This window comes from Biomphalaria glabrata, chromosome 11 (assembly GCF_947242115.1).
Source record: "Biomphalaria glabrata chromosome 11, xgBioGlab47.1, whole genome shotgun sequence".
NCBI classification, from domain to species: Eukaryota; Metazoa; Mollusca; class Gastropoda; family Planorbidae; genus Biomphalaria; species Biomphalaria glabrata.
Window position 1 is genome coordinate 37,157,370 of NC_074721.1, and position 23,522 is coordinate 37,180,891.

The 23,522-nt window shown below is 36.5% G+C and overlaps 1 protein-coding gene across 5 annotated transcripts; it reads left to right on the plus strand.

Annotated features, from left to right (window-relative positions):
* Positions 1-699: 699 nt before the first annotated feature.
* Positions 700-18,182, plus strand: LOC129921849 (uncharacterized). 5 transcript variants are annotated; one of them, XR_008773835.1, is made up of 5 exons: positions 700-933; positions 3,468-3,528; positions 8,096-8,267; positions 15,883-16,050; positions 17,940-18,182. XR_008773835.1 is itself a non-coding variant. In XM_056005021.1 (5 exons), the coding sequence occupies exons 2-5, from the start codon at positions 3,480-3,482 to the stop codon at positions 17,961-17,963; spliced, it is 375 nt and encodes a 124-aa protein (XP_055860996.1). In that variant the 5' UTR covers positions 704-933; positions 3,468-3,479; the 3' UTR covers positions 17,964-18,182. The 5 variants fall into 5 exon arrangements, 2 of the variants coding, with proteins under 2 accessions (XP_055860996.1, XP_055860995.1); XM_056005021.1 differs by having other exon boundaries at positions 704-933; positions 8,096-8,257; positions 15,883-16,022; XM_056005020.1 differs by having other exon boundaries at positions 713-933; positions 8,096-8,257.
* The last annotated feature ends 5,340 nt before the right edge of the window (positions 18,183-23,522 follow it).

The following is a 23,522-nucleotide window of genomic DNA, read 5'->3' on the forward strand; positions in this document are numbered from 1 at the left end:
TAGAGAAGCTCTGTTATGACCTTTTCTTTTGAAGATATTCGTCCGAACGAAACTTGATGTCGATGCTTTCTTGCAATCGCTGCCTCATTTGACCCAGCATTACGCCAATGAAGATAGCGAATAGAGTAGGAGCAAATACACAGCTTGCTTTAAAAACACCTATTAAAAAATCATTACAAGTTATAAAACAAAAAAAATTTTTCTCAAATTATTTTTGTGTGTGGTAGTGTGTATCGGAAAATGCCGGGTACATGAAGTAAGCTAGTCCAAAAAATACACAGATCTTTGGTAAAAGACTTATCAAATAAGGTACTGTAAATAAGTAGTTTTCACGTGCTAGTTTCAGGTCTTTGCTTTTTTTTCTTTGCTTTTTTTACCCTCTATCGGATTATCTTAACTATCTTTATTTTTGTGCATTTTTTTTCTCTCAGACACACTTAACCCTTAAAGTGCTGAACTGTTTTTACAATGAGTGCATACACAATTCTGATGCTTAGAGGCTAAACTACCACACGCGTTTTAAGGGTTAAATATATAGCATAATAATGTCAGTTTAATTTAAAAAGAACTGAAAATGCAAAAGATATATAAGGAAAAAGGTACTTCCGGCCCAATTTATGATTTTAATCAAAGAAACGAAACGCATTAGTGCAACAAAGCCCATTAAGAAGAAAATTGCCAAACGAGGGACTATATACGCTTCTTCACTTATACTTTATAAACATCAAAATGTCTCTCTAAATCTTAAAAAAAAATCAATGTGCTTTAGCATAATGTATTTGACATAACCTTGGCAATGTTATAGTAATAAATATTAATCTTATACAAAGTTGACATTTGTTCTGATAAACCTCATAAGCCAATGACTACAGGTGATAATGAATACCACTATGTAATCGGTTTATTTTATGTCGATATGCAATCAACAAGTTGGTAAGCAAATAGTTATTATTCGCGTACGTTTAAATTAAATTTTAGATTTTTCAATATTTACAAATAAATGTTTTTAATGTAATATTTATACTTATCCAATAATCTAATAAGAACGATTTTTATAAATACATATATACTAGCCATATATTACCCGCGGTCAGCGGGATTAATTTGCGTATCACTGATATAGTCATTGAGGGTGTTTCGGAAATAATTACGCCTAAACCAAATAATAATGTTATATAAAAGTAAAGCGAATGCGTGAGTGTAAAAAGAGTATGAATGGAGCTATCAAAATAGCTAATCGACCTTAATCCATTTTTTTTTATTTGCTTGTAGGCCTACATATATTTAGACCAAGATTTACAGTCTAGATAAAATTATGATAGATGTAGATCTACTATTTAAAGACTGAATTCAATGGCTCCAGAAGCTTATTAATTATTGTGTGTATATTAAATATCCCAAATAGCCTCATTTAGCCTGTCCAATCACAGTGTGTTTACATAGAGCATGTTAGCTTCGTGCGACACATGAATGGGACAATTAAATGTATATCAGCATGGCTAAAGTCACATTTCGTAGCTATAGCGAACAAATTTTTGTCAAAAATTCTTTAGCAACAAAAATTTGAAGATTAGTTTGAATAAAATATGAAATGAATGGACTATATTTAGCATGGGCGTAGCCAGGATTTTTTTTCCGGGGAAGGAGGGGTTTGGAGGGAATTTTTTCTTCCTTTCTCCGCGAAAAAAAAATCTTAGTGCGTGTGTGTGTTTAATTAATCTTTATTACATTCTGACTCTTCATTCTTTGGAAGACAATTATTGTACTTAGAATAGGTTCTTCCTGGAGATAGTGGAAAATGTGTAGATTTCCCGCCGATGCCAGCAAGAGGGTCTGAGTTAGAGAGGCACTTACTTAATGTTAGAATACTAACGCAATATTTTAAATCTCTTAGGAAATAATGCACCATTTGCTACAACGTGCATGTTGTGCCCTATAACCTAGTGCTCTATAACCTAGTACTCTATAACCTAGTACTCTATAACCTAGTACTCTATAACCTAGTGCTCTATAACCTAGTGCTCTATAACCTAGTACTCTATAACCTAGTGCTCTATAACCTAGTGCTCTATAACCTAGTGCTCTATAACCTAGTGCTCTATAACCTAGTACTCTATAACCGAGTGCTCTATAACCTAGTACTCTATAACCTAGTGCTCTATAACCTAGTACTCTATAACCTAGTACTCTATAACCTAGTACTCTATAACCTAGTGCTCTATAACCTAGTACTCTATAACCTAGTACTCTATAACCTAGTGCTCTATAACCTAGTACTCTATAGCCTAGTACTCTATAACCTAGTACTCTATAACCTAGTGCTCTATAACCTAGTGCTCTATAACCTAGTACTCTATAACCTAGTGCTCTATAACCTAGTACTCTATAGCCTAGTGCTCTATAACCTAGTGCTCTATAACCTTGTACTCTATAACCTTGTACTCTATAACCTAGTGCTCTATAACCTAGTGCTCTATAACCTAGTGCTCTATAACCTTGTACTCTATAACCTAGTGCTCTATAACCTAGTGCTCTATAACCTTGTACTCTATAACCTAGTGCTCTATAACCTAGTGCTCTAATACCTTGTACTCTATAACCTATAGCTCTATAACCTAGTGCTCTATAACCTAGTGATCTTGCTTGTCGGGATGTTTCGTACTTAAATCTTTACCGGATATACTAACTGCAATATTGAATGTCTGAAGGTAACTATTTGAGAAGTTTCACTTCAAAGGCTTTCTTCCAAGCCAGTAGGATTAATAGGCAAATAATTTTACGCAAAAAAAAAGGCAATGTAAAACGACACGACGTGAGCTGAGGTTTTTCTAGACTGTGGGGAGACAGACTTTCTATTCTAATCGCCTCGTTATGTGGAACTAAAGGTACACAAAAGGAACTCTCCAGATTGGAAGTCTTTATCCCATCACTCATTCTCTTCATTGCAAAAAATGTTTCTCAAAGGAGCTCAAGTAAGAACTTCGCTGGCTTTCAGTTACTGGTGTTCAATAATTCAGGCAACCCATTTCATTTTTTTATGACAAAAGAAGAAAACAATCCTAGCATAAAAATTGTTTTTTTTTAAAGGGCCTTTGTTATGTCTTCCAATTAAATGGATTTCACAGTATAGTGGTTTCAAATTTCAACATTGCTATATTGAGAGAAAGCTTGAAAAATCCTAGTATAAGAATTGTTTTTTTTTAAAAAAAGGGCCTTTGTTATGTATTCCGATTAAATGGATTTCACAGAATATTGGTTTCAAATTTAAACATTGCTATATTGAGAGAAAGCTTGAACAATCCTAGCATAAGAATTTTTTTAAAGGGCCTTTATTATGTATTCCAATTAAATGGATTTCACAGTATATTGGCTTCAAATTTCAACATTGCTATATTGATTGAAAGCTTAAGCCTAAAACTAAATTGGTTTTTTTTTATCAATATTTTAAATTGATTTTTATTTTACAGAAATTCTACATCATGACCTATACCACCTTAACGCTAACATTCTTTGTTCTAATAGCGTTATGTAAGTTATAAATTGATTAAAATTTCACTTTAATCTTATCCTATCTTGCCATCTCTGATGATGTAAAGGTCATCTGTTTCAATAGCAGATTGTGAACGATGGTTTCATGTAGCCAGTGAAACGACCAACAGAATTTATGTTACCCAACTTAAAATAGGTTCCCGTAAAAAGTTTGCTGGATACAAGGACTTCATTAAAATCCTAATATTCAAAATCCCAGTCTTCAAAGAGAACCCTCAACCACCACGCCCACTTCCATTAATATGGCGACTTAATTTACCTTTCACCTTTACCTGTCCCTCAGTTTATTGGACCGTTGGGGCACTATGCAAATACTCGTAGACAGTCTTTCTCAATTTTTCTCTGTTAAATGGTGACTTAATATTCTGATTAAACTTACAAACTTATTTGTAAAATACCGCTGACTGACTCAATCAAACATTGATGAAGAAATCTATTTTATTGTCTTACGAATTCGTCAAAAATTTCGTACACATGTTCCTTTTACCCCCCTAGACGCTTGTTAAAACCGGATCCGACGTAGGCCTATTCGCAACCTGACAACTGCTATTCGCGAAAAAACGCAAATTTTCCATCAAAACCTTTGTAATTTATTTTCTGTATTTCCCCATAAGGCCGCAGTCAACATATAAAGCTTACTAAAAAAAAAGCACTAAAATTCTAATCGTTAATGTAAATTCTTCATTTCCTCTTAAGTCTAATTATTTTAAATATTATTTACATTATTTCCGCTTCCTTTGAGACGCAGTCTAAATAAAAAAAAAACAATCCTAATAGCTTTAACAAGATAGATCTAGAATCTGTTGTTGTTTTTTTGATAAAGAAAAGAGAGGGAGAGAAAGAGAGAGAGAGAGAGAGAGAGAGAGCAAGGAATGGCACTTTGTAACACTTGTTTAAAAAAGTATTCTATCTGCAAATTTCTGCATTAAAAAGATAAATCTAAATCCATTGTCATTTTTGCTACTTTAAAAAAAGTGAGATAAACTGTTACAATAAACAAAACCCTATTGATATTTCTTTTTTCTTTTTTTTTTTTTTTTGATAAACGAAATACCAAAATAAATGTTAAAATGGGAACGGTAATGTGGCAGTTCATTGAGGCCTTCGGAAAATGCATTTACTTCTCTGGGTTTGAAACTGGTGGTCTGAAGCAATGTAAATTCTATCTTAGACAGTACCTATTGTGCTGGCTAAGGATTAAAGGTTAAAAAAAAAAAGTAAAAATAATAAATGGAGCAACTCAATAGCTTATGGTTATACAACTAAAATTAGTTCATATGCACAAACGTTTACAACCCTCCGAGGAACGAACTTCTGCTCGATATAGAAATCTGTTCTTCTGCAAATGATCCCTATGGGCGCCAACTGCTCAGAATATGTGCTCCTAATATGTGAAGGGTCCAACATGATTCTACTTCAGGATTGCGTTTTCCAACAACATTTATACACACGGGTCACGGAGGGGAGTTAAAACTTGATCTGAGTCTTGTGTCCGTGGAAATCGCTGCGCAATGTATAGAAGACGTGCTCGGGGATGTCATAAGCTATCACCTTCCACTGCTGGTCACTATTTTTCTCAGAAAAGCAAAAAAAAAAAACACATTTCGGAAACGAAAGTGAATAAACTAGAAAACAAATTGGCGTGTCTTCCAGAGTGTATCGGATACGCTCCTGGGAGAAGTTGATATACACTTTAACATATAGCGTCTTTGTGAAAGCAATCTTGACGGCCGCTCGAAAAGTCATTCTGCGAGCCAATGGCAAGCTTAGGTACAGTTCATTTTGGTCAACCACGTTAGCGCGTCTCCTCTGACAGAGAAAAGCTGCCCGAATGAGACACGCCAGGCACAAAACGGCAGAAACGAGAATAGAATACAACTAACTCACTACGCTAGTGAGAGAGACTGTGGCTGAACCATCGCTGACCAAGTGCGAGCTTAGATCTAGCTGACCTGTTCAAGACGTTGAGACTTCTTGACAATGTAACCGAGTGGGGCACCTCTACAAACTGAAAATGACCTTTAATAACAGATGGAAAAAGGGAGGAGGCATTAAACAACATTTTTTCTCTGGTGTCTCTAAAGCTTGCAATTAAAAGAACATGTCGACGGCTCTAGACAGCATCAGGATAGCAAAAGAAAAACGTGGTTTAGCCAACAGCGAGGCCGAAACCAATACTTTCACTACGCTTTTACTTTGACGGAAGTGGCCAATTCTTTAAGGAAAAGCAGTTAACACAACGCTCATGGGCTGGACAAAGTGAGCAATGAAATGCTGAAAAACATGGGCCCTATGGGGACCCCCCCCTTACACACACACACACAAACTATGCGAATTGCTCAATCGCAAATTACTGGTGGGAAGCGTTGTCGAGAGGCCAAGTGTGCTTGAACTTGGCTTGGCTTGGCTACCTAGAAGGGGGCTCGAGATTCGACACCCGACTCGGGCAGAGTTGTGTTTACTGAGCGTCTAAAGGCAGCACGGAAAACCAAACTCCTAGATACCCCCTCCCCCCAACCGGTCCACAAATGAGATTGGACCAAAAGCGCTCTGATCATGCTATAAGCATGAAAGTAGCGCTATATAAAAGCTATAATAATAATAATCGAACTTAGACGCAATTCAAAAATGCCTTTTGAGAGTGGCCACGATATTCCAGTTGCTAATCAAGGAAAGGCAGCCCATCGCCCTAAAATCTTTCGACCGATATCCGGCGATATCTCTGTAATACGAGAGCGAGTATTACTGGAATGGCCTCCAAAAATGTGTTAGCAAAGCTTTCATTCCTACCTCGCTCTGTTGCCAAACGTTCGACCCAGGGGCCAAGTGAGGAAGACGTGGGTAGGGCGATGTGTACATGTTGCCTTTGCCCATAAACGGAATCTCGAAGTTTAGGTGGGACCACGCACTTCGTCAAGCATAGAGCGAACAACTGTTAGCCTCTCGGCTAGGGCACCACCAATTTTTAATACTTCAACCGGAAGTCCATCGCAGCAAGGTGCTTTGTTGTTAGTTTATGAATTTCGGTTTCAACTTTCTCAATTAGCAGTGAGTCAGGTCGTAAGCTGCTCTCTCATAGTTTTCTTTGGAACATTTGCCAGCGATTTCTTCATGTGTGCCTTTTGTAACCAAAAAGCAGGTTGGAGGATATTAGCGGTGCTGTTGTCTGGCAAGTTGGACACTTTGGAGCGACTCATAGAAAGTATCAGCATGTCTCTGCATGTTTACTGACAGCTCAAGCCACCAATTTTTATTTAATTCCCTGACCCTTGTCTGCAGAGTGTGACAAGAAGCTTTATAGAGAAATCTGGCTGCGTTGTCGATAAGGTTTTCAATTTTAACAAAGTACAGAGGTTTTGTCTGCACGAAATATAAAAAAATATGTAAAGTGCGAAGTTAGAGCAGCCCCGATTTGTCAAGAGGTTCGAACAGTTCACTTTTTATTGCTAAAACTTTTTTATTTGAATGTTTACCAAATTACTACTATATTGCTACTGCGCATGCACCTTTTTTCTTTACTTCCGACACATACTATTTCCTTTTCCTTGTAAAGGCTAAGTTCATGGTGAGGTCAAACTTAGGAGGTGTGGAATTATTAATTTTTACTACCCGGTAGTGAAGGAAATGGGTAATGGGCTTATAGCTATTTTTAAGTCTGATTGCTCATCCGCTTAAAGAGACTATTTGAAGTTGTGGAGGGTGGGAAATGGTGCAATAGATGGTGTTCTTGCGCTGGAGTAAAAAGAAAATGACTTTATAGTGAAAATTAAATATTAAAACATGTTTTTAGATATATTTTCTTTGATCTGTTCGAACCTTCCATCAACCCGATCTAGCTTACTAACTGGGGAAAAATCCTCTCGTGGAAAAGTACGCTTGGCGATACTTACTCTACACCTCTTTGACTTCGTATTTAATTTATTTTAACTAAGCCTAGTGATACATTAAATCTAATATATTTTCATAGAAAAAAGGACGAGAAATTCAGAGATACCATCAGTTTTTTCATAGGTCAGACCGTTACGGTGCTAAAAAAATCCAAACTTGAAAATTGCTGCCAGCGGGCTTAATGCGCTCGAACTTCGCACTTTTCTCTAGGTTGCAACTGGATTTGCGTAGTCATGTAAAACACTGCTTTTATCCTTACTCTTCGGAATCGAAGACATTGCTATTCATTCATTCACAGTAAACAAAGAATAAAGGTAAAACTTTAAAGTTTTAATTCAGATCAAATTAAATAAAAAAAAAGCTAAAATAAACGTCACATCTGATCTGCTCCTAACAAACAGTTATTGCTTAGTAGTAGATTATGAAATAATCCCTGGACTATCTGACGATAATATAGTTAAAATACAGTCAAATAAAAGCAGTAACCAAAATAAAATCAATAAGGAAAATGTATAGGAATTTCTTTTAATAAGCCCTACTTTCTTTGATTCTTCAATAGTTCCATCAATATGGAAATTCCATAACAGCTTTTTAAAAATTGATTATAAGGCCTCGGTATTTACCTAAAACTTACTGATCCCTATTTGTATTATTTCAGACTGGAACGTTGACTCGATAGAAAAACGGCAAATGACACGATTGGAGACCAAATGCAAACAAAATAAAAATTATACTTATCTACGTTACAGAAATGCGGAAAAGTGCATGATTTGGATGGGAAAAGATTTGTTGTATTTGGATGCTGTAAAATCTTGTCAAGGTTTTTTTCTGTAAATCTAATATAGTATTTTTTTCTACAAAATTTTCTATACACTATTATCTATAATATGAAGTAGGAAGTAAGACGTATGTATGTATGTATGTATTTATAAAAGTATGAATGTATGTTTGTAAATATATATATATATATATATATATATATATATATATATATATATATATATATATATATATATGCATATATGTATATATGTGTGTACCTATGTATGTATGCATGTATATTTGTATTATGTATGTATGCATGTATGTATGTATGTATGTCCCCGCATAGAAATCAAGACCGTTTCACCAATCTTGATAAAACTTGTTAGAAATGTTCCTTGTGTACTAACTTACCGTGGTGTGTGTATTGTAGTCCTAAAACAAACTTAAGACCCTAAAAAAAAATTACCAACTCTATGAAAGTATAGTATCTTATAAATCTAGGCCATGTTTACATGCTGTGTCTAAATGATGAGACCAGACGGAGAGGTCACGCAAGCGCATAGGGAGAAAATCTCTAGATCTAAATTATCTCTCATTCAAGAAAACATAATTTTGTTATTTTGCACATGAACATACAAATAAGTGTCTATTCATTTCATTATTTAATGAAAATTAACCTTCAAATTTGAGTTTACAAAAAGGCGTATTATTAAACTAATAAACTACTTTCATAGCCTAATACAATTTATTTTCCAATGTGTTTTTTTAAGGAATTAAGCCTACAGTTACCGATTCGGTTTCATTTTAAGTCTTCATTTCAATTTACTTTTTTCTTTCAGATTTACTTATGTGCACTTAGACCTCTTACAATATAGCTACACTACACCTAGGTCGACACAAGCTCACATCACAGTGTTTATAGTCTTTTACTATAATAGGCTCAAAGTTTTTTATTTATTGACTAGACTAATGTGTCATTCAAATTGTTTAGATTCTAGATCTAGAGCTACATAAAATTAAACAAAAAATGTTATATAAACAATTACATTCACGCGTTTGATTTGATTATAAAATATGTTTTATTCTTTTTTTGTAACCTACACACCTGTAGTTTTCACCAAGGCAAAACACTTTCAGTAACTACATCAACAGTGATACGCAAAATAGAGACCCGCGGGTAACATATGGCTAGTATATATATATACAGGTTTTTTTGTGACAGTACGCACCGGTACGGCGTAGCTGCACCTTTTTGAAAAAAATATTACTTTCCTTGCATTTTAACGTATATTATTAATTTTTAGTAGTATAAGTTAGGCAATCAACTACTGAGTGTCGTAGTTGTCTATGTAGTTCAGGGGTGGGCAAATTTCGACCCGCGGGCCACATGCGTCCCGCCGGAGTGTTTATGTGGCCCGCCGACACCTAAAGAAATCAGGTGTGCCCACACATAACACATATACAAATGTAAATACATTGAAATGAATAATTGTAAATATCTATACATCTAGAAACATTGAAACTTTTGATTCTTATCACTTATCAAGAAGAGGCTAAAGAAACATTGTCTTTAAACGTCATTCTAAAAAGTTTAAAGTAAATAAATAGATTATTCTTAATGGCAATATTTTGAAACATTCAGTCAAAGACAAACACAAGCCATTATTTATTCAATTCTGTAAAGTACTATGTTAAATGTGTTGGGTCGCCTTGTACAAGATGGCAAGCGTAACAACAAATAGATCCCGTGCTTTTTAGTAAATAAAGCATTGAATAGCAAATATATTGCTGGGATTGATATCTCAATGATCTTATTGGCACAGGGCCAGCCTTAGACATAGAGAAACTTCTTAGGGCCCCTAATTGATGGGGGTCTTGCACTACATCCTTTTTTTCAGGAATCTCATATTTTAGAGAAGAAATAGCGAAACTTATCATTAATGTTATTGTTGAAGAACAATAGGTTTTTAATAAATTGAATAATTGTATTTTTGTCGCTGTTTTTTTATATTTTATTTGAGGCCAACAAATTCACTTTCCCAAGGGCCCCCAATTATCTACCGGCCATGACTTGCAGTTCCGAGAAGTACTTGAAGACTTGGAACAAAACATTCCGATGTTTGGTTACACAGTAGTATCCGCTGGCCTAGAAGAATATGGAATCTCAAGGAAAAAATAGTTAGGCTCATTGAAGGACATTGACTGTGACTTTGTTACTAATATTTCTAATGAAGAGTTGACGACAGACTTCATTTTATCATTGGAGACATTGCAATGTTTTGTTTGCAAATTAAATGTATCTGCATCTTAAATCTTTTCAAACAAAGTTATTCCATTTCTCGAGCCAGAAAGTGAAATCAGGTTTTATCATTTTCCTTAGCTGAAAGCTGAAACTATTTCTAGTGAAATGGTTGAAAGTTCAAGACTAAATTGGATTCCTTGATTGTGGAATTTGAACGCAAATTTTAAGACGTCAAGAACTTGGAACTAGTTTTCAATACCATTTGCTCATCATTTAATGCAGAGGCTGATTCAGCTCCAGAAGACATACCTCCAAGAAAATTATGACCTGAAAGAGAAATTCCAGTGAGTTCTTCTTCAGAAGTTTCATGAGTGCCAGAAGCTGTATTCCAATACCGGTACTTAAGAAAACTTTGCTGCGAAGCTTTCACAAAATTCGTAACCTAATTCATATGTGAACATGCTTTATTTTGTTTGTTTCAAAATTATCAAGTGTTAGAACAGGTCGATACTCACTGACAGCAGTCGCAAGAACAAAACAACTAGTAAGCTAGTTCTACAGTTTCGGAACATTATGTACGGATGTAAACAGTTAAATGCTTTACATTAAATACAATTGTACATTTGTGGTGAAATGTTAGGATTGTGACAAAATAAAAAAAAATATTCGCAAAATTAGTTCAAGAAATTGCTAACTCTTGTTGTAATTCCTCAATTGGGAGTAACAGAAAATTATGCGGCCCGCCAGTCCCCAAATTTTTTTTAAATGCGGCCATCGGTAGAAAAAGGTTACCCACCCCTGATGTAGTTGTATAGTGGAATTACTTCTCTATTTAATAGCGGCGTATTCATCAACTCTTGATGACGCAAGTTTCAGTAATTTTGTTTTGTGTATTAGCTCTCTCCCCTTGTTGCTTCGTCATAATTTTTTGTGACGAAAATTGAAGACTTTCGTCTGGTGCATTTCACACCATGTTGCTAGACTGAAGCAAGCTATATTTCGGTCAGCTCTTGAATTTCTCCTTGGATCTGATTTTGGATAGCCTTATCGTTGTCCTTGGCAGATATTCTTTAAGGATTATCTTGAACCCTGTTTAGGGTGAGTTTTATTATATATTGTATAGTTAATTTCTATTTGGATTCGATTGTATTCTTATTTTTTATAATTAGATTAGAAAATTAGAAGAAGCTGTTCTTTATCTTTCTATAGGGTCTCAGTCTCAGTTTTAGTGTCAAGTTTCAGTCTCAGGTTTCAGGAGTGAGATCTCATTTTTAGGTTACAGGACTAAGGTTTTCATTTCGGGTTTTCCGTCTGAGGTTTTCGTCTCGAGTTTCGGGACTGAGGTTCGAGTCTGAGGTTCCAGATTGCGGATTGTTATATTCAGACCTGGTGGTGCGTTGTGAAGTTGTGAGTTATTGATGCTACTATGAACTTTTACTTGAGGATCGTCGGTGACAGTATCTTTAGCTGTAAGACAAATCTACTTGTATTGCCAGTTGTTGTCTTGAAAGATTGTCACTGTATGGACAATATTACTGAACCTTATATGTTAAGGTGAATTATTCTTGTTTATTTTTAAATACTTAAGTATTGTTACGTATTTCTGAATCTTCTGGCTAGATGTATTAGTAGACACACAAATAAAAACACTGCAAAGAACTTAACGACTCAACTTTCAGCTTCATATAACTTTAATGACTATTAACTCTAACATTACTGTAACATGTAGCGTAGAAGACTGTACAATATCTGTCAGTTTACAGTTAGCTATACTTCGTTGCAATTCATCTCTTCACTTTGTTGCAATTCATCTCTTCTCAACTTTCCTCGAGCCGTATTCCACAGAACAGACCAACGACACACTTCCCAGTGTCGCTCCAGGTCTCCCGAAGCTGAACCAAGTCGTACTCAAGTCTACCGAATCAGAGCCGCACACGTCTTACATCGACTGTATCGACTGTAACGGCTCAAGTCCACTGTAGTTCGCTGTATAGACTTTAACGACAGTAGTCCACTCCAGTTAACTCTACCCTAGTTAACTTGCATCGAGTCGTACACATTTCTCTTCCACTAGAGCCGCACACGTCTTACATCGACTGTATCGACTGTAACGGCTAACTTACGACTCCATACGACTGACTTTCACATTAACTTTCTGGCTTATATAGAGTCCCTAATTGCTTCTCCAAAGTTGCACAAACACTCCTAGTATCCTCTGGAATAACATGTCAGGAAACGTCACATCCTGTCTTTATTTATACATGTAGATTCCAGAAAACACCCGCTGCAGTGTCATCAAGTCGGGGTCACACGTAGTGACCTTTATCTGTCACTGTTCATTAGTAACTGTCCCCCTACTTAGATCTGTTCGTGCCCTGGAACAACACGTGTGGACACGTCACATCCTGTCTTTGTTTGTACATGTAGATTCCAGGGAACATTAGCTGCTGTGTCATCTCGCCGGGGTCATACGTTGACCTCTACCTATCACTGTTCATTTGTAACAGTATGTATTAGTTTTACTATAAGTATTGCTTTTGAATACCATACTATATGTACTCATATTTCTATATCATTATTGTTAATCATATATCATTTTTCATTGTAGAAATATCATTATATTGAATTCATAATTTTATTTAAATCTTCATACACCTCGTTTATTAGTTTATGCATAATTGGGTGTGTATGGTGTGACTGTAGGGCTGAACTATGGGACAAAAATTAATATAATTTATTCAAATTACTTTAATACCTAGATACGTAAACGCTTGATAATAATTCAGTAATCACACTCAAACAAAGACCCTACAAAACTTTTATACAAAAAACGCACCGTATATCTATCTATCTATATATATAATGGGCGTTGACATTGAAGCCCCCCCCCCCCGAAATGAAATTCCCCCTGCAGGGAAGGGGGGCGGAATTTAGTGACTGAATTTTTGCTTTGATTTTGTTTATTTTAGGTGAGATTTTAATAGTAAACCATCACTTGCCCCAGCACAGCCAAGGGTTTTTTTAAATTTAAAAACCCCTCTACCAGGGGGTTTTGTGTTTAAACCACCCAACCAGGGGGTTTTGAATTTAAAAATTCCTACCAGGGGTTTTGAATTTAGACCCCCTACCAGGGGTTGTCGCAGTTAAATCCCCTCTCGTCTATAAAAGAAAAAAAAAGCAAACGTCATGCCCCAAATTCCAAGAGCACAGTTAAAAAAGATTTCGATTTTAAAACACCCTCCAAAATTTACGATAAACCCCCTCGTCAATATAAAAAAAAATTACACACTCTAAATTCTATTAGCGTAGTCAAAAGCGGTTTTGAGTTTAAACCCCCCTTCAGAGGGGTTTGTTGCTAAAAAATACCTCTTCAATATAAAAAAGCAAATTACACACTAAAATTATTTGAGCGTAGCCAAGCCAATTGAGGGTTTCGAGTTTAAATTCCTCTTCTAGAGATGGCTTTTTTTTTCAAGTTGAAAATCTTTCCAGATGGTTTGGAGTTTAAAATCCCCCCTACAGTTTTGAGGTGGAAAACATCTATCTTCAATATTATTCTAAAGCAAACTACAGTTACCAAATTCTATGACCGTAGCTAAATGGGGTTTGATTTAAAAAAAAACAATAACTCCAGAGATTTTTTAGTTTTAGACAGATTTTTGAATCAATTATAGAGATCAGGTCTAAATAAAAGAAATCTGGGATTCGATTCTTTAGTAAGATTGTGACAGAGCGTCGCATGATGTTTGCGGGACCTGTTCTCCGACAAAATGAATTACGCATAATAAGAGTTGCGATGACATCTTAGTACAACTTGGCGCCACACTTTCATGGAGGTCCTCAGAGCAGGTGGGAAGAGGCTTCAGACATTAGACAGATTTTTGTGGAAACAGCTTGACGGCAAATGCGCCGAATGGGGAGGGAGGGTCTAAATCAGTAAGAATAGCACATTAGGTTTTTGAAATAAAACTTTTTAATAGCAGGAAATGCACTGTAGATACCTTAGAATAGGCATTTTGTTGGCTTTCAATACCAGAAATAGTGCTTGGCCGAGGGGCTCCGCCCCGCGCTGGAGAAGCTCTTAGCGCTCCCCCAGACCCCCAGAACATATCTCGCAAACCTCTCTTACAATCTTACTAAGGGGTCGACTCCCAGTTCGGCATAGGATTTCCTTGATTTAGACCCGATCTCTATAACTGACTCCTAAAATCTGTCTTAGCCATCTTTATTGAGCCACAGTTAGTGTTTTTTCAATTTCGGCAGATGACTATTCATTGCAGTTTATTAATGGAGCTTTGCCACTGGTTAAAAATGTGTAACCTCTCTTGAATACGCCTTGGAATTAAGTGACTGTAGTTTGCTTTAGATTTTATATCGAAAAGATATTTTTTATCGTCAAAATCATCTGTTGGGGGTTTTCCACCTCAAAATGATCAGTAGGGGGATCTTAAACTCGAATCCATCTGGAGGGGTTTTAAACTTTAAAAAAAGCCATCTGTAGAAGAGGGGTTTAAACTCAAAACCCCCGATTGGATTGGCTACGCTCAAATAATTTTAGTGTGTAATTTGCTTTTTTTTTTATATTGAAGAGGTATTTTTAGCATCAAACCCCTTTGAATGGGGGTTTAAACTCAAAATCCCTTTTGGCAACGCTCATAGCATTTTGAGTGCGTAATTTTTTTTTTCTTACACTGAAGATGTATTTTTTATCCTCAAACCCCCCTGGGGGGGTTTAAACTCAAAACCCCTTTGGCTACGCTCATAGATTTTAGAGTGAGTAATTTGCTTTTTATTTATATTGAAGAGGTACTTTTTAGCTTCAAACTTCACTTGAGGGGAGTTTAAACTCAAAACCCCTTTGACTACACTCATAACATTTTGAGTGTATAATTTGCTTTGTTTTATTATTAAAGAGGTATTTCTTACCTTCAAACCCCGCTGAAGTGGGGTTAAACTCAAATCTGAGTCATAACATAACATTTTGAGTGCGTAATTAGCTTTTTTTTATATTGAAGAGGAGGTTTATCGTAAATTTTAGAGGGGATTTTAAAATCAAAATCTTCCTTAACAGTGCTCTTGGAATTGGGGGTTTTTGTTTGCATTTATTTTTTGGTTTTGTTTTATAGAGGAGGGGGAGTTAACTGCAAAAACCCCAGGTAGAGGGTTTAAAACTCAAAACCACTGGTAGGGGGTTTTAAACTTGAACCCATCTGGTAGGGCTTTTAAACTCGAACCCCCTTTGGTTGGACTCGGAGGAAATGATGGTTTAGTATTAAAATCTCAATTAAAATAAACAAAATCAAAGCAAAAAATCAGTCACTAAATTTCGACTCCTCACCTTCGAGGGGGGGGGATTTCATTTCGGGGGGAGGGGGGTTTGAACCCCAAACCCTCCCCCACCTGCCTACGCCCATATACATATATATATATTATTTCAGAACAGGGTGCGCTATTGGGCACATTTAAGACACAGTCTGAACTAACAATACTCCGGCAATTTGCTAAGGATACTATTGTATGGGTTGGTCTTGATAAAATTAATAAACCTACATTCACCTGGATTGACGATGGAAAACAAGTAACAAATCTTACGTTCTACTTTCCAGGTATTTTATATATATATATATATATATATATATATATATATATATATATATATATATATATATATATATATATATATATATATATATATATATATATATCATGGGCGTAGCCAGGATTTTTTTTTCGGGGAGGGTTTCGGGGGGGGGGGAACTCCAGGAACTCCCCCCCCGACCCCCCCCCCCTTTTCCACGGCGGAAAAAAATTATATGTATATATATATATATATGTGTGTGTGTGTGTACATAATTAATCTTTATTACATTCTGACCCTTTCGGAAGACGTTTATTGTTTATTGTAGACTCCCCGCCCTTGTTAGCAAGGGGGTCTGGGGCCCCGCTGCCAAGCAGTATTTCTGGTATTGAAAGCCAACAAAATGCATATTCTGAGGTATCGACAGTGCATTATCTTGCTATTAAAAAGTTTTATTTCAAAAACCTAATGTGCTATTTTTACTGACTTAGACCCTCTTGCGCCGTTCGGCGCATTTTCCGGCAAGGTGTTTCCGCAACTCTTATTTTGCGTAATTCATTTTGTGTGAGAACATGTCCCGCAAAACCTCATGCGACGCTCTGTCACAACCTTACTAAGGATTCGACGCCCAGTTCGGCATATGCTTTCTTTGATTTAGACCCGATCTCTATGACTGACTCCTAAAATCTGTCTTAGCCATCTTTGTTGAGACACATTTAATGATTTTCAATTTCGGCAGAAGACTATTCACACTTTATTAATGGAGCCCAAGCCAATGGTAGAAATTTGTAACCTTTCATGACTACGCTCTTGGAATTACATGCCTGTATTTCGCTTTAGATTTTATATCGAAAAGGAAAGTTTTTTCGTCAAATCATCTGTTGAGGGGTTTTAAACTAAGAAATCTCTGGAGTTTTTTTGTTTTGTTTTTAATTCAAAACCCCATTTAGCTACGATCTTAGAATTTGGTGACTGTAGTTTGCTTTAAAATAATATTGAAGAGAGAGGTTTTCAACTCTAAACGCTCTGTATGGGAATTTTAAACTCAAAACCATCTGGAGGGGTTTTAAACTTTATAGAAAAAGCCATCTGGAGGAGGGGGATTTAAACTCAAAACCCCTTTGTCTACGCTCATAGATTTTATAGTGTGTAATTTGCTTTTTTTTATATTGAAGAGGTACTTTTTAGCTTCAAACCCCAACTGGAGGGGGGGGGGGTTAACTCAAAACCCCTTTGGCTACGCTCATAGAATTTTGAGTGTGTAATTTGCTTTTTTTATATTGAAGATGGGGTTTATCGTAAATTTTGGAGGGGGTTTTAAAATCAAAATCTTCCTCAACTGTTGGAATTTGGGGATTGTTGTTTGCATTTTTTTTGTTTTGTTTTATAGAAGAGGGGGATTTAACTGCAAAAACCTCTGGTAGGGGGTTTAAAATTCAAAACCCCCTGTAAGTGGTTTAAACTCAAAGCCCCCTGGTAGAGGGATTTGTATCTCAAAACCCCCCGATAGGGGTTTTTTAAATCTCAAAACCCTCTGGTAGGGGGATTTAAACTCAAAACCCCCTGGTAGAGAGTTTTTAACTCAAAACTGCCTTGGCTGTGCTGTGGTAAGTGATGATTGAGTATTAAAATCTCACCTAAAATAAACAAAGTGAAAGCAAAAATCAGTCACTTAATTCCGTTCCCCCCCCCCTTGTGAGGGGGATTTCATTTCGGGGGGGGGGGGTTTGAACCCCAAGAACCCCCCCCCCCTGGCTACGCCCATGATATATATATATATATATATGTAATATATAATACTTTTATTTATCTTTTTCATAATTTGATATTAATAAATATTATTGCAATGAGTGACAAATTTTATAACACTTATTTGTGCTAAAAGGTTTTATTGTATAAATATGATATTTTCTACAGGTATGTCAGCATCAACAGACATGACAGCAATATCGGACTGCACTACGTGGAGCATGATGGTATACCATTTCACCTTTTCAACTGTATTGTGTTTTATGGCTGCTCCATATATTTGTGAAAAACGCTAAAATTAAAATTGATCCTTTTCGTTCAAAGATTATGAAAATTATAAATAGTATTTTCCTTACCTAAGAATTGGTGATATTTAATAATTAATAAAGTGTTATTTTGTTGCTGTTGTTTGTTTTTTTTTTCGTTGTTGTTTAATTTTCAGCATCATGTTGTCATTATCAATATCATTGTTGGTAAGCGCGTGTGGGAAAATACTAAATTGATTACGGCAACAAAAATTCTGGTCTACATTGCCTGCGTTCTGAGCTCACTTATTTATGGCAGTGAGAGCTGGGCAACTTACATGCGTCAAAAACACAGATAAAATAGCTTCCATCTCCTGGAGGGATCGTGTCAATAACCAGAAAGTTTTTAAACGGGCCATTATGCACAGCATCTGAGCTCTCCTTCAACAGAGAAGACTACGCTGGCTCGGTCATGTCACTCGCATGCCAGACGGGAGAATCCCTAAAGACATCCTACAAGCTTAGCTTGCAGAGGAAGTCAGACCCAAGGCCCAAGACTAACCTACAGAGATGTCTGCAAGCGAGACATGAAAGCCACGGGCATCGACCAAATTATGTGGGAGAAGATAGCCCAAGACCGGACAGCATGGAGATTCGTTCGTGATGCCCAGGGAGTGCCAGATTCTGAATGATGCACAAGATTCTCTACAGATAATCCCTCCACATTTTCCCCGCTTGCTTATTTAAATCTTGAGCCTTGCTTTTCATAATGTTGCCTAGTGATAGACAAATTTCAAGTTCCCTCCAAGCAATTGATGCGTGGCCAAGAGGAACCTGGTGACACAAACCTTAGTGACGCTACTGTATATAGGCCCAGAGTTGTTAATACAAGAAAAACATCTTGCGACTATAAGAGAAGTATTTGGACTCAAAAACTCATTTCATTTTTCCAATTATACTTCAAATGAATTCTTTAAATATTTGTGACAAGTTCGTGCCAGAAAATAAGCATTTTAGGTATTCTCCATTTATATTTATTACTAATAATTGCATTTGACAAAATTGGGAAGGGGAGGACTTGATATAAGAAAGTAATATAAAGCACATATAACGTATAAGTGACTTTTTTTTTCCACAAATTTTGTACTTTTTCTACTAAAATATCCCCCCCCCCACCATAGGCGTAGCCAGGAGGGGTTGAGGTTTCAACCCATCCCCCCCCCCCCAAATGAAAGATAATTTAATCCTTAAAGAAAATTTACCAAGGACAACGATAAGGTTATCCAATATCAGATCCAAGGAGAAATCACGAGCTAACCAAAATATAGCTTGCTTCAGTCTAGCAACATGACGTAAATGCACCAGACGACAGTCTTTAATTTACGTCATAAAAAATTATGACGAAGCAACAAAGGGAGAGCAGCTACTACACAAAACAAAACTACTGAAATTTGCGTCATCAAGAGTTGATAAAAGCGGCGCTATTAAATAAAGAAATAATTCCACTATACAACTACATAGATAACTGCGATAGTAAGGTTGTGACAGAGAGTTGCATGAGGTTTGCGGAACATGTTCTCCGACAAAATGAGTTAGGCATAATAAGAGTTGTGATGACATGGAGGCGATTACAAGGAAAGCACAAACAGGGACATCCTAGTACAACTTGGCGCCACACTTTCATGAAGGTCTGATGGCTTCAGACATTGTTAATGACATATTTTTGTGAAAACAGCTTGTCGCCCAATGCACAGAACGACGCGGGAGGGTCTAAGTCAGTAAGAATAGCATATAAGGTTTTTGAAATGAAACTTTTTAATATCAGGCTAATGCACTTTAGATACCTCAGAATATAAATTTCGTTGGCTTTCAATACCTGAAATAGTGCTTGGCGGCGGGGCTTCGCCTCGCGCTGGGGAGCTCACAGCGCTCCTCCAGATCCCCTTGCTGGCAACGGCGGGGAGTCTACAAAAATGTTTCCACTTACTTCAGGAACATTAAACGTCTTTCGAAAGAATGTAGGGTCAGAATGTAATAAAGATTAATTAAGTGTGTGTGTTTACACACACTCGCATATACATATTTTGCGGGGAGGGGGGGGAGGAAGAAACCCCCCCCACCCGAAAAAAATCCTGGCTACGCCCATGCCCCCCCCCCACACACACACTTTTCCATAAAAAAAGGATTGCTTATACCGAGACTCTACGTGCCAATTGGTACCCACGATAATCTTTGGTGCTAGTGTATTGCTAACGAGTCTCTTCACGTGACAATTGGTGCCCGACGTGTTCATATTCCTACATTACGGTTCTACCATCTCTTCTTTCAACACGCATTCGCACCATTCCAAAATCACACTACGATGCGCAAGTGACATTTGCGGTATTACACGAACGTTTTTATGTTTGTAAATATTTGTAATATCTAATATAGGCATGCATTCAAATCATCGAAACCAAAATATTAACAGGGTGGTAAGAAATTTAATGCTAATGGGAGATAACTGATTAATTTATGGATATTAAAGTAAACAAACGATTAAGTCCCCTTTTATCTAGTTACATAACGAACTTTTACAAGCTCCCTACCCTTTAATTGTGTAAAAAGATTTCGTATTTTAAGTGGCCATAAAAAAAAATGCAAAAAGAAATTTAAATTTCGATTTCATGCTATTTTGTTGCGTCCAAAGTTTAGGTGGAGGAGCGAAGGCTACATATTTCCCCACAACCAGGGCAAGCATAACCATTGTCCGCCTTTGGTCGATTAAGATTTTTCTTTTCGCCGTTTGCGTCTGTCCTCAGCAGTGGATTTCGTTTTGGTCTCAAATGTGCATTCCGCGGTCTTAGTGAGTGACCTCCGGCTGTCTGTCTCAGTCACAAAAAAAGACTTCTTTTGGCATGCGTTCGTCTCCCATACGGGGTACGTGCCCTGCCCAGCGTAACTGTCGGACCATATGAAGTCCCTCTATACTAATCCATACCGGCGTTCGCATGAAATCGCTGTTTGTAGTGCTGTCTGGCCAGCGTATGTTTATGATGGAGCTTATTTTTTAAGCATCTTTGGTGAAAGCGTTCAAGTAGTGTTAGTTGTTTTCTGTATAATAATTAGAAGATTTCTGTTTATCTATTTCTGGGCAATGCTTCGAATTGTTATATATTTAAAATGAGAGTAGTTTTATCGGGGATTTCCTTTGAGCGACGCGACTATAAATATATCTTTTTAGGGACGGAAGTAGAAATTATGGGATTAGAAAACGATAGTTAGAAGACTCACTTTTAGTTTTAGCAAGACGTAAAGTTGTTTAGAAACTGTTGATATCTGGCCTGTGCCCCTTCATTGTTAACTCTTTCTCTCCTAACTGACGATACCAACGTTGATTACACCAGAATGTGGTAAATAATTACGGAGAGAAAGAGTTAATTAAAGGTATATAAATTTTAAAGTTCAACAAACATCATTAATTCATTTCTGGATTTAAATATATATTTTACGGGTGAAAGGACCGCGAAGTCAGATTGTGTGTGTGTGAGTTATTAATAATTATTTATTTAATGGTTCTACATCAATCGTGGTCGAGAGGCTAAGTGCGCTTGAGTTTGGCTTGGCTTGGCTACGTAGAAGGGGGCTCAAGGTTCGACAACCGACTCGGACAGAGTTGTGCTTACTGAGCGCCTAAAGGCAGCACGGAAAACCAACTCCTAGATACCCCCGCCTCACTGGTCCACAAATGAGATTGGACCAAAGCGCTTTGAGCATGCTATAAGCGTGAAAGTAGCGCTATATAAAAGCTATAAAATATAATAAAATATAAGTAATCTACATTTACTACTAAAGCACCACAACAGTATATTAATTGTTAATTAAACAGAATCATCACACGCAAGAGATTATATTAATAATTTGACTATTCACTGAAGAAACATTTGTATTCTCTCAAAACTCCTTTTAATAAACTTCTTCCTATTACATATATAATTAACTTCTCAATTCAATAACAACTTGACTTAATTCTTCATAAAATAAAAACGTACAGACACAACAACAACTTCAACTACTATAACTTCAACTTATGTAACTTCATACTAACACAAGACCGTTACTAATCAAAAACCCTTACAATGTCAGAACCTATTACTCTACAGAAACCGTTACTATGCGAGGACCCAGACTAACTAACTTTCCCTTAATTTATACTTTTCTCAATCCGATTTTCCAGCATAATAGAAATTTCTTCCATAATTATTGTATTAACTCTGACCTTCTAGAAACTGACGTCTGCTATTTTTTTCCACTTAAACTCTTTCTCTGATTGGATGACTAAAATTAACTTGTTTACTCTGGTCAACACTGATTTGACCTGGGCTTCTAGAAACTGGTCGAAGTAGGTCACAGTCTCGTGGCAAATACCCATGTCTCATATCCATAAAGAAGGGTGGAAAGAAACACTGATTGGTAAACACTTTTTTGTAAGAGGACGGAGCGATCTATTCAACAAACTTACTATTGGAGGCGCCAAAAAGCACTATTGGCCATGACCAGAAGATTATCAACTTTCTTGAAAGCGAGGTTTCATTCGATACTATGGTTCCTAGATATGTAAAGTGGTCTACCACGTTAAGGGAAAGTCCATTTACGATGATCTTTAGGGCTGAGTAGGTTTTATCGGGTCACTTCTGTAACATGACTTCTGCTTCCCCAAGGTTTGTAGATAAACAGAAAGAGGCGGGAGCATATGCGAATTCGTTGACCGCGATCTGGAGATCATGTTCATTGTAGGCTAGAATGGGCGCAATCATCGCCATAGAGAAGCTCTGTTATGACCTTTTCTTTTGAAGATTGCCGTCCGAACGAAACGTGATGTCGATGCTTTCTTGCAGTCGCTGCCTCATTTGACCCAGCATTACGCCAAAGAAAATAGCGAATAGAGTAAGAGCAAATACACAGCTTGCTTTAAAAACACCTTTTAAAAAATCATTAAAAGTTATAAAATCAAAATTTTTTTTTCTACAATTTTTGTGAGTGAAATTGTGTATCAGAAAATGCCGGGTACATGAAGTAAGCTAGTCCAAAAAAATATAGAGATCTTTGGTAAAAGACTTATCAAATAAGGTACTGTAAATAAGTAGTTTTCACGCGCTAGTTTCAGGTCTTTGCTTTTTTTTTAGCCTCTATCGGATTATCTTAACTATCTTTTTTTTTGTGCATTTTTTTTCTCTCAGACACATTTAAATATATAGCATAATAATGTCAGTTTAATTAAAAAAGAGAACTGAAAAATGAAAAAGATATATAAGGAAAAAGGTACTTCCGGCCCAATTTATGATTCTATTTTTTTGTCAAAGAAACGAAACGCATTAGTGCAACAAAGCCCATTTAGAAGACAATTGCCAAACGAGGGACTATATACGCTTCTTCACTTATACTTTATAAACATCAAAATGTCTCTCTAAATCTTTAAAAAAAATCAATGTGCTTTAGCATAATGTATTTGACAAAACCTTGGCAA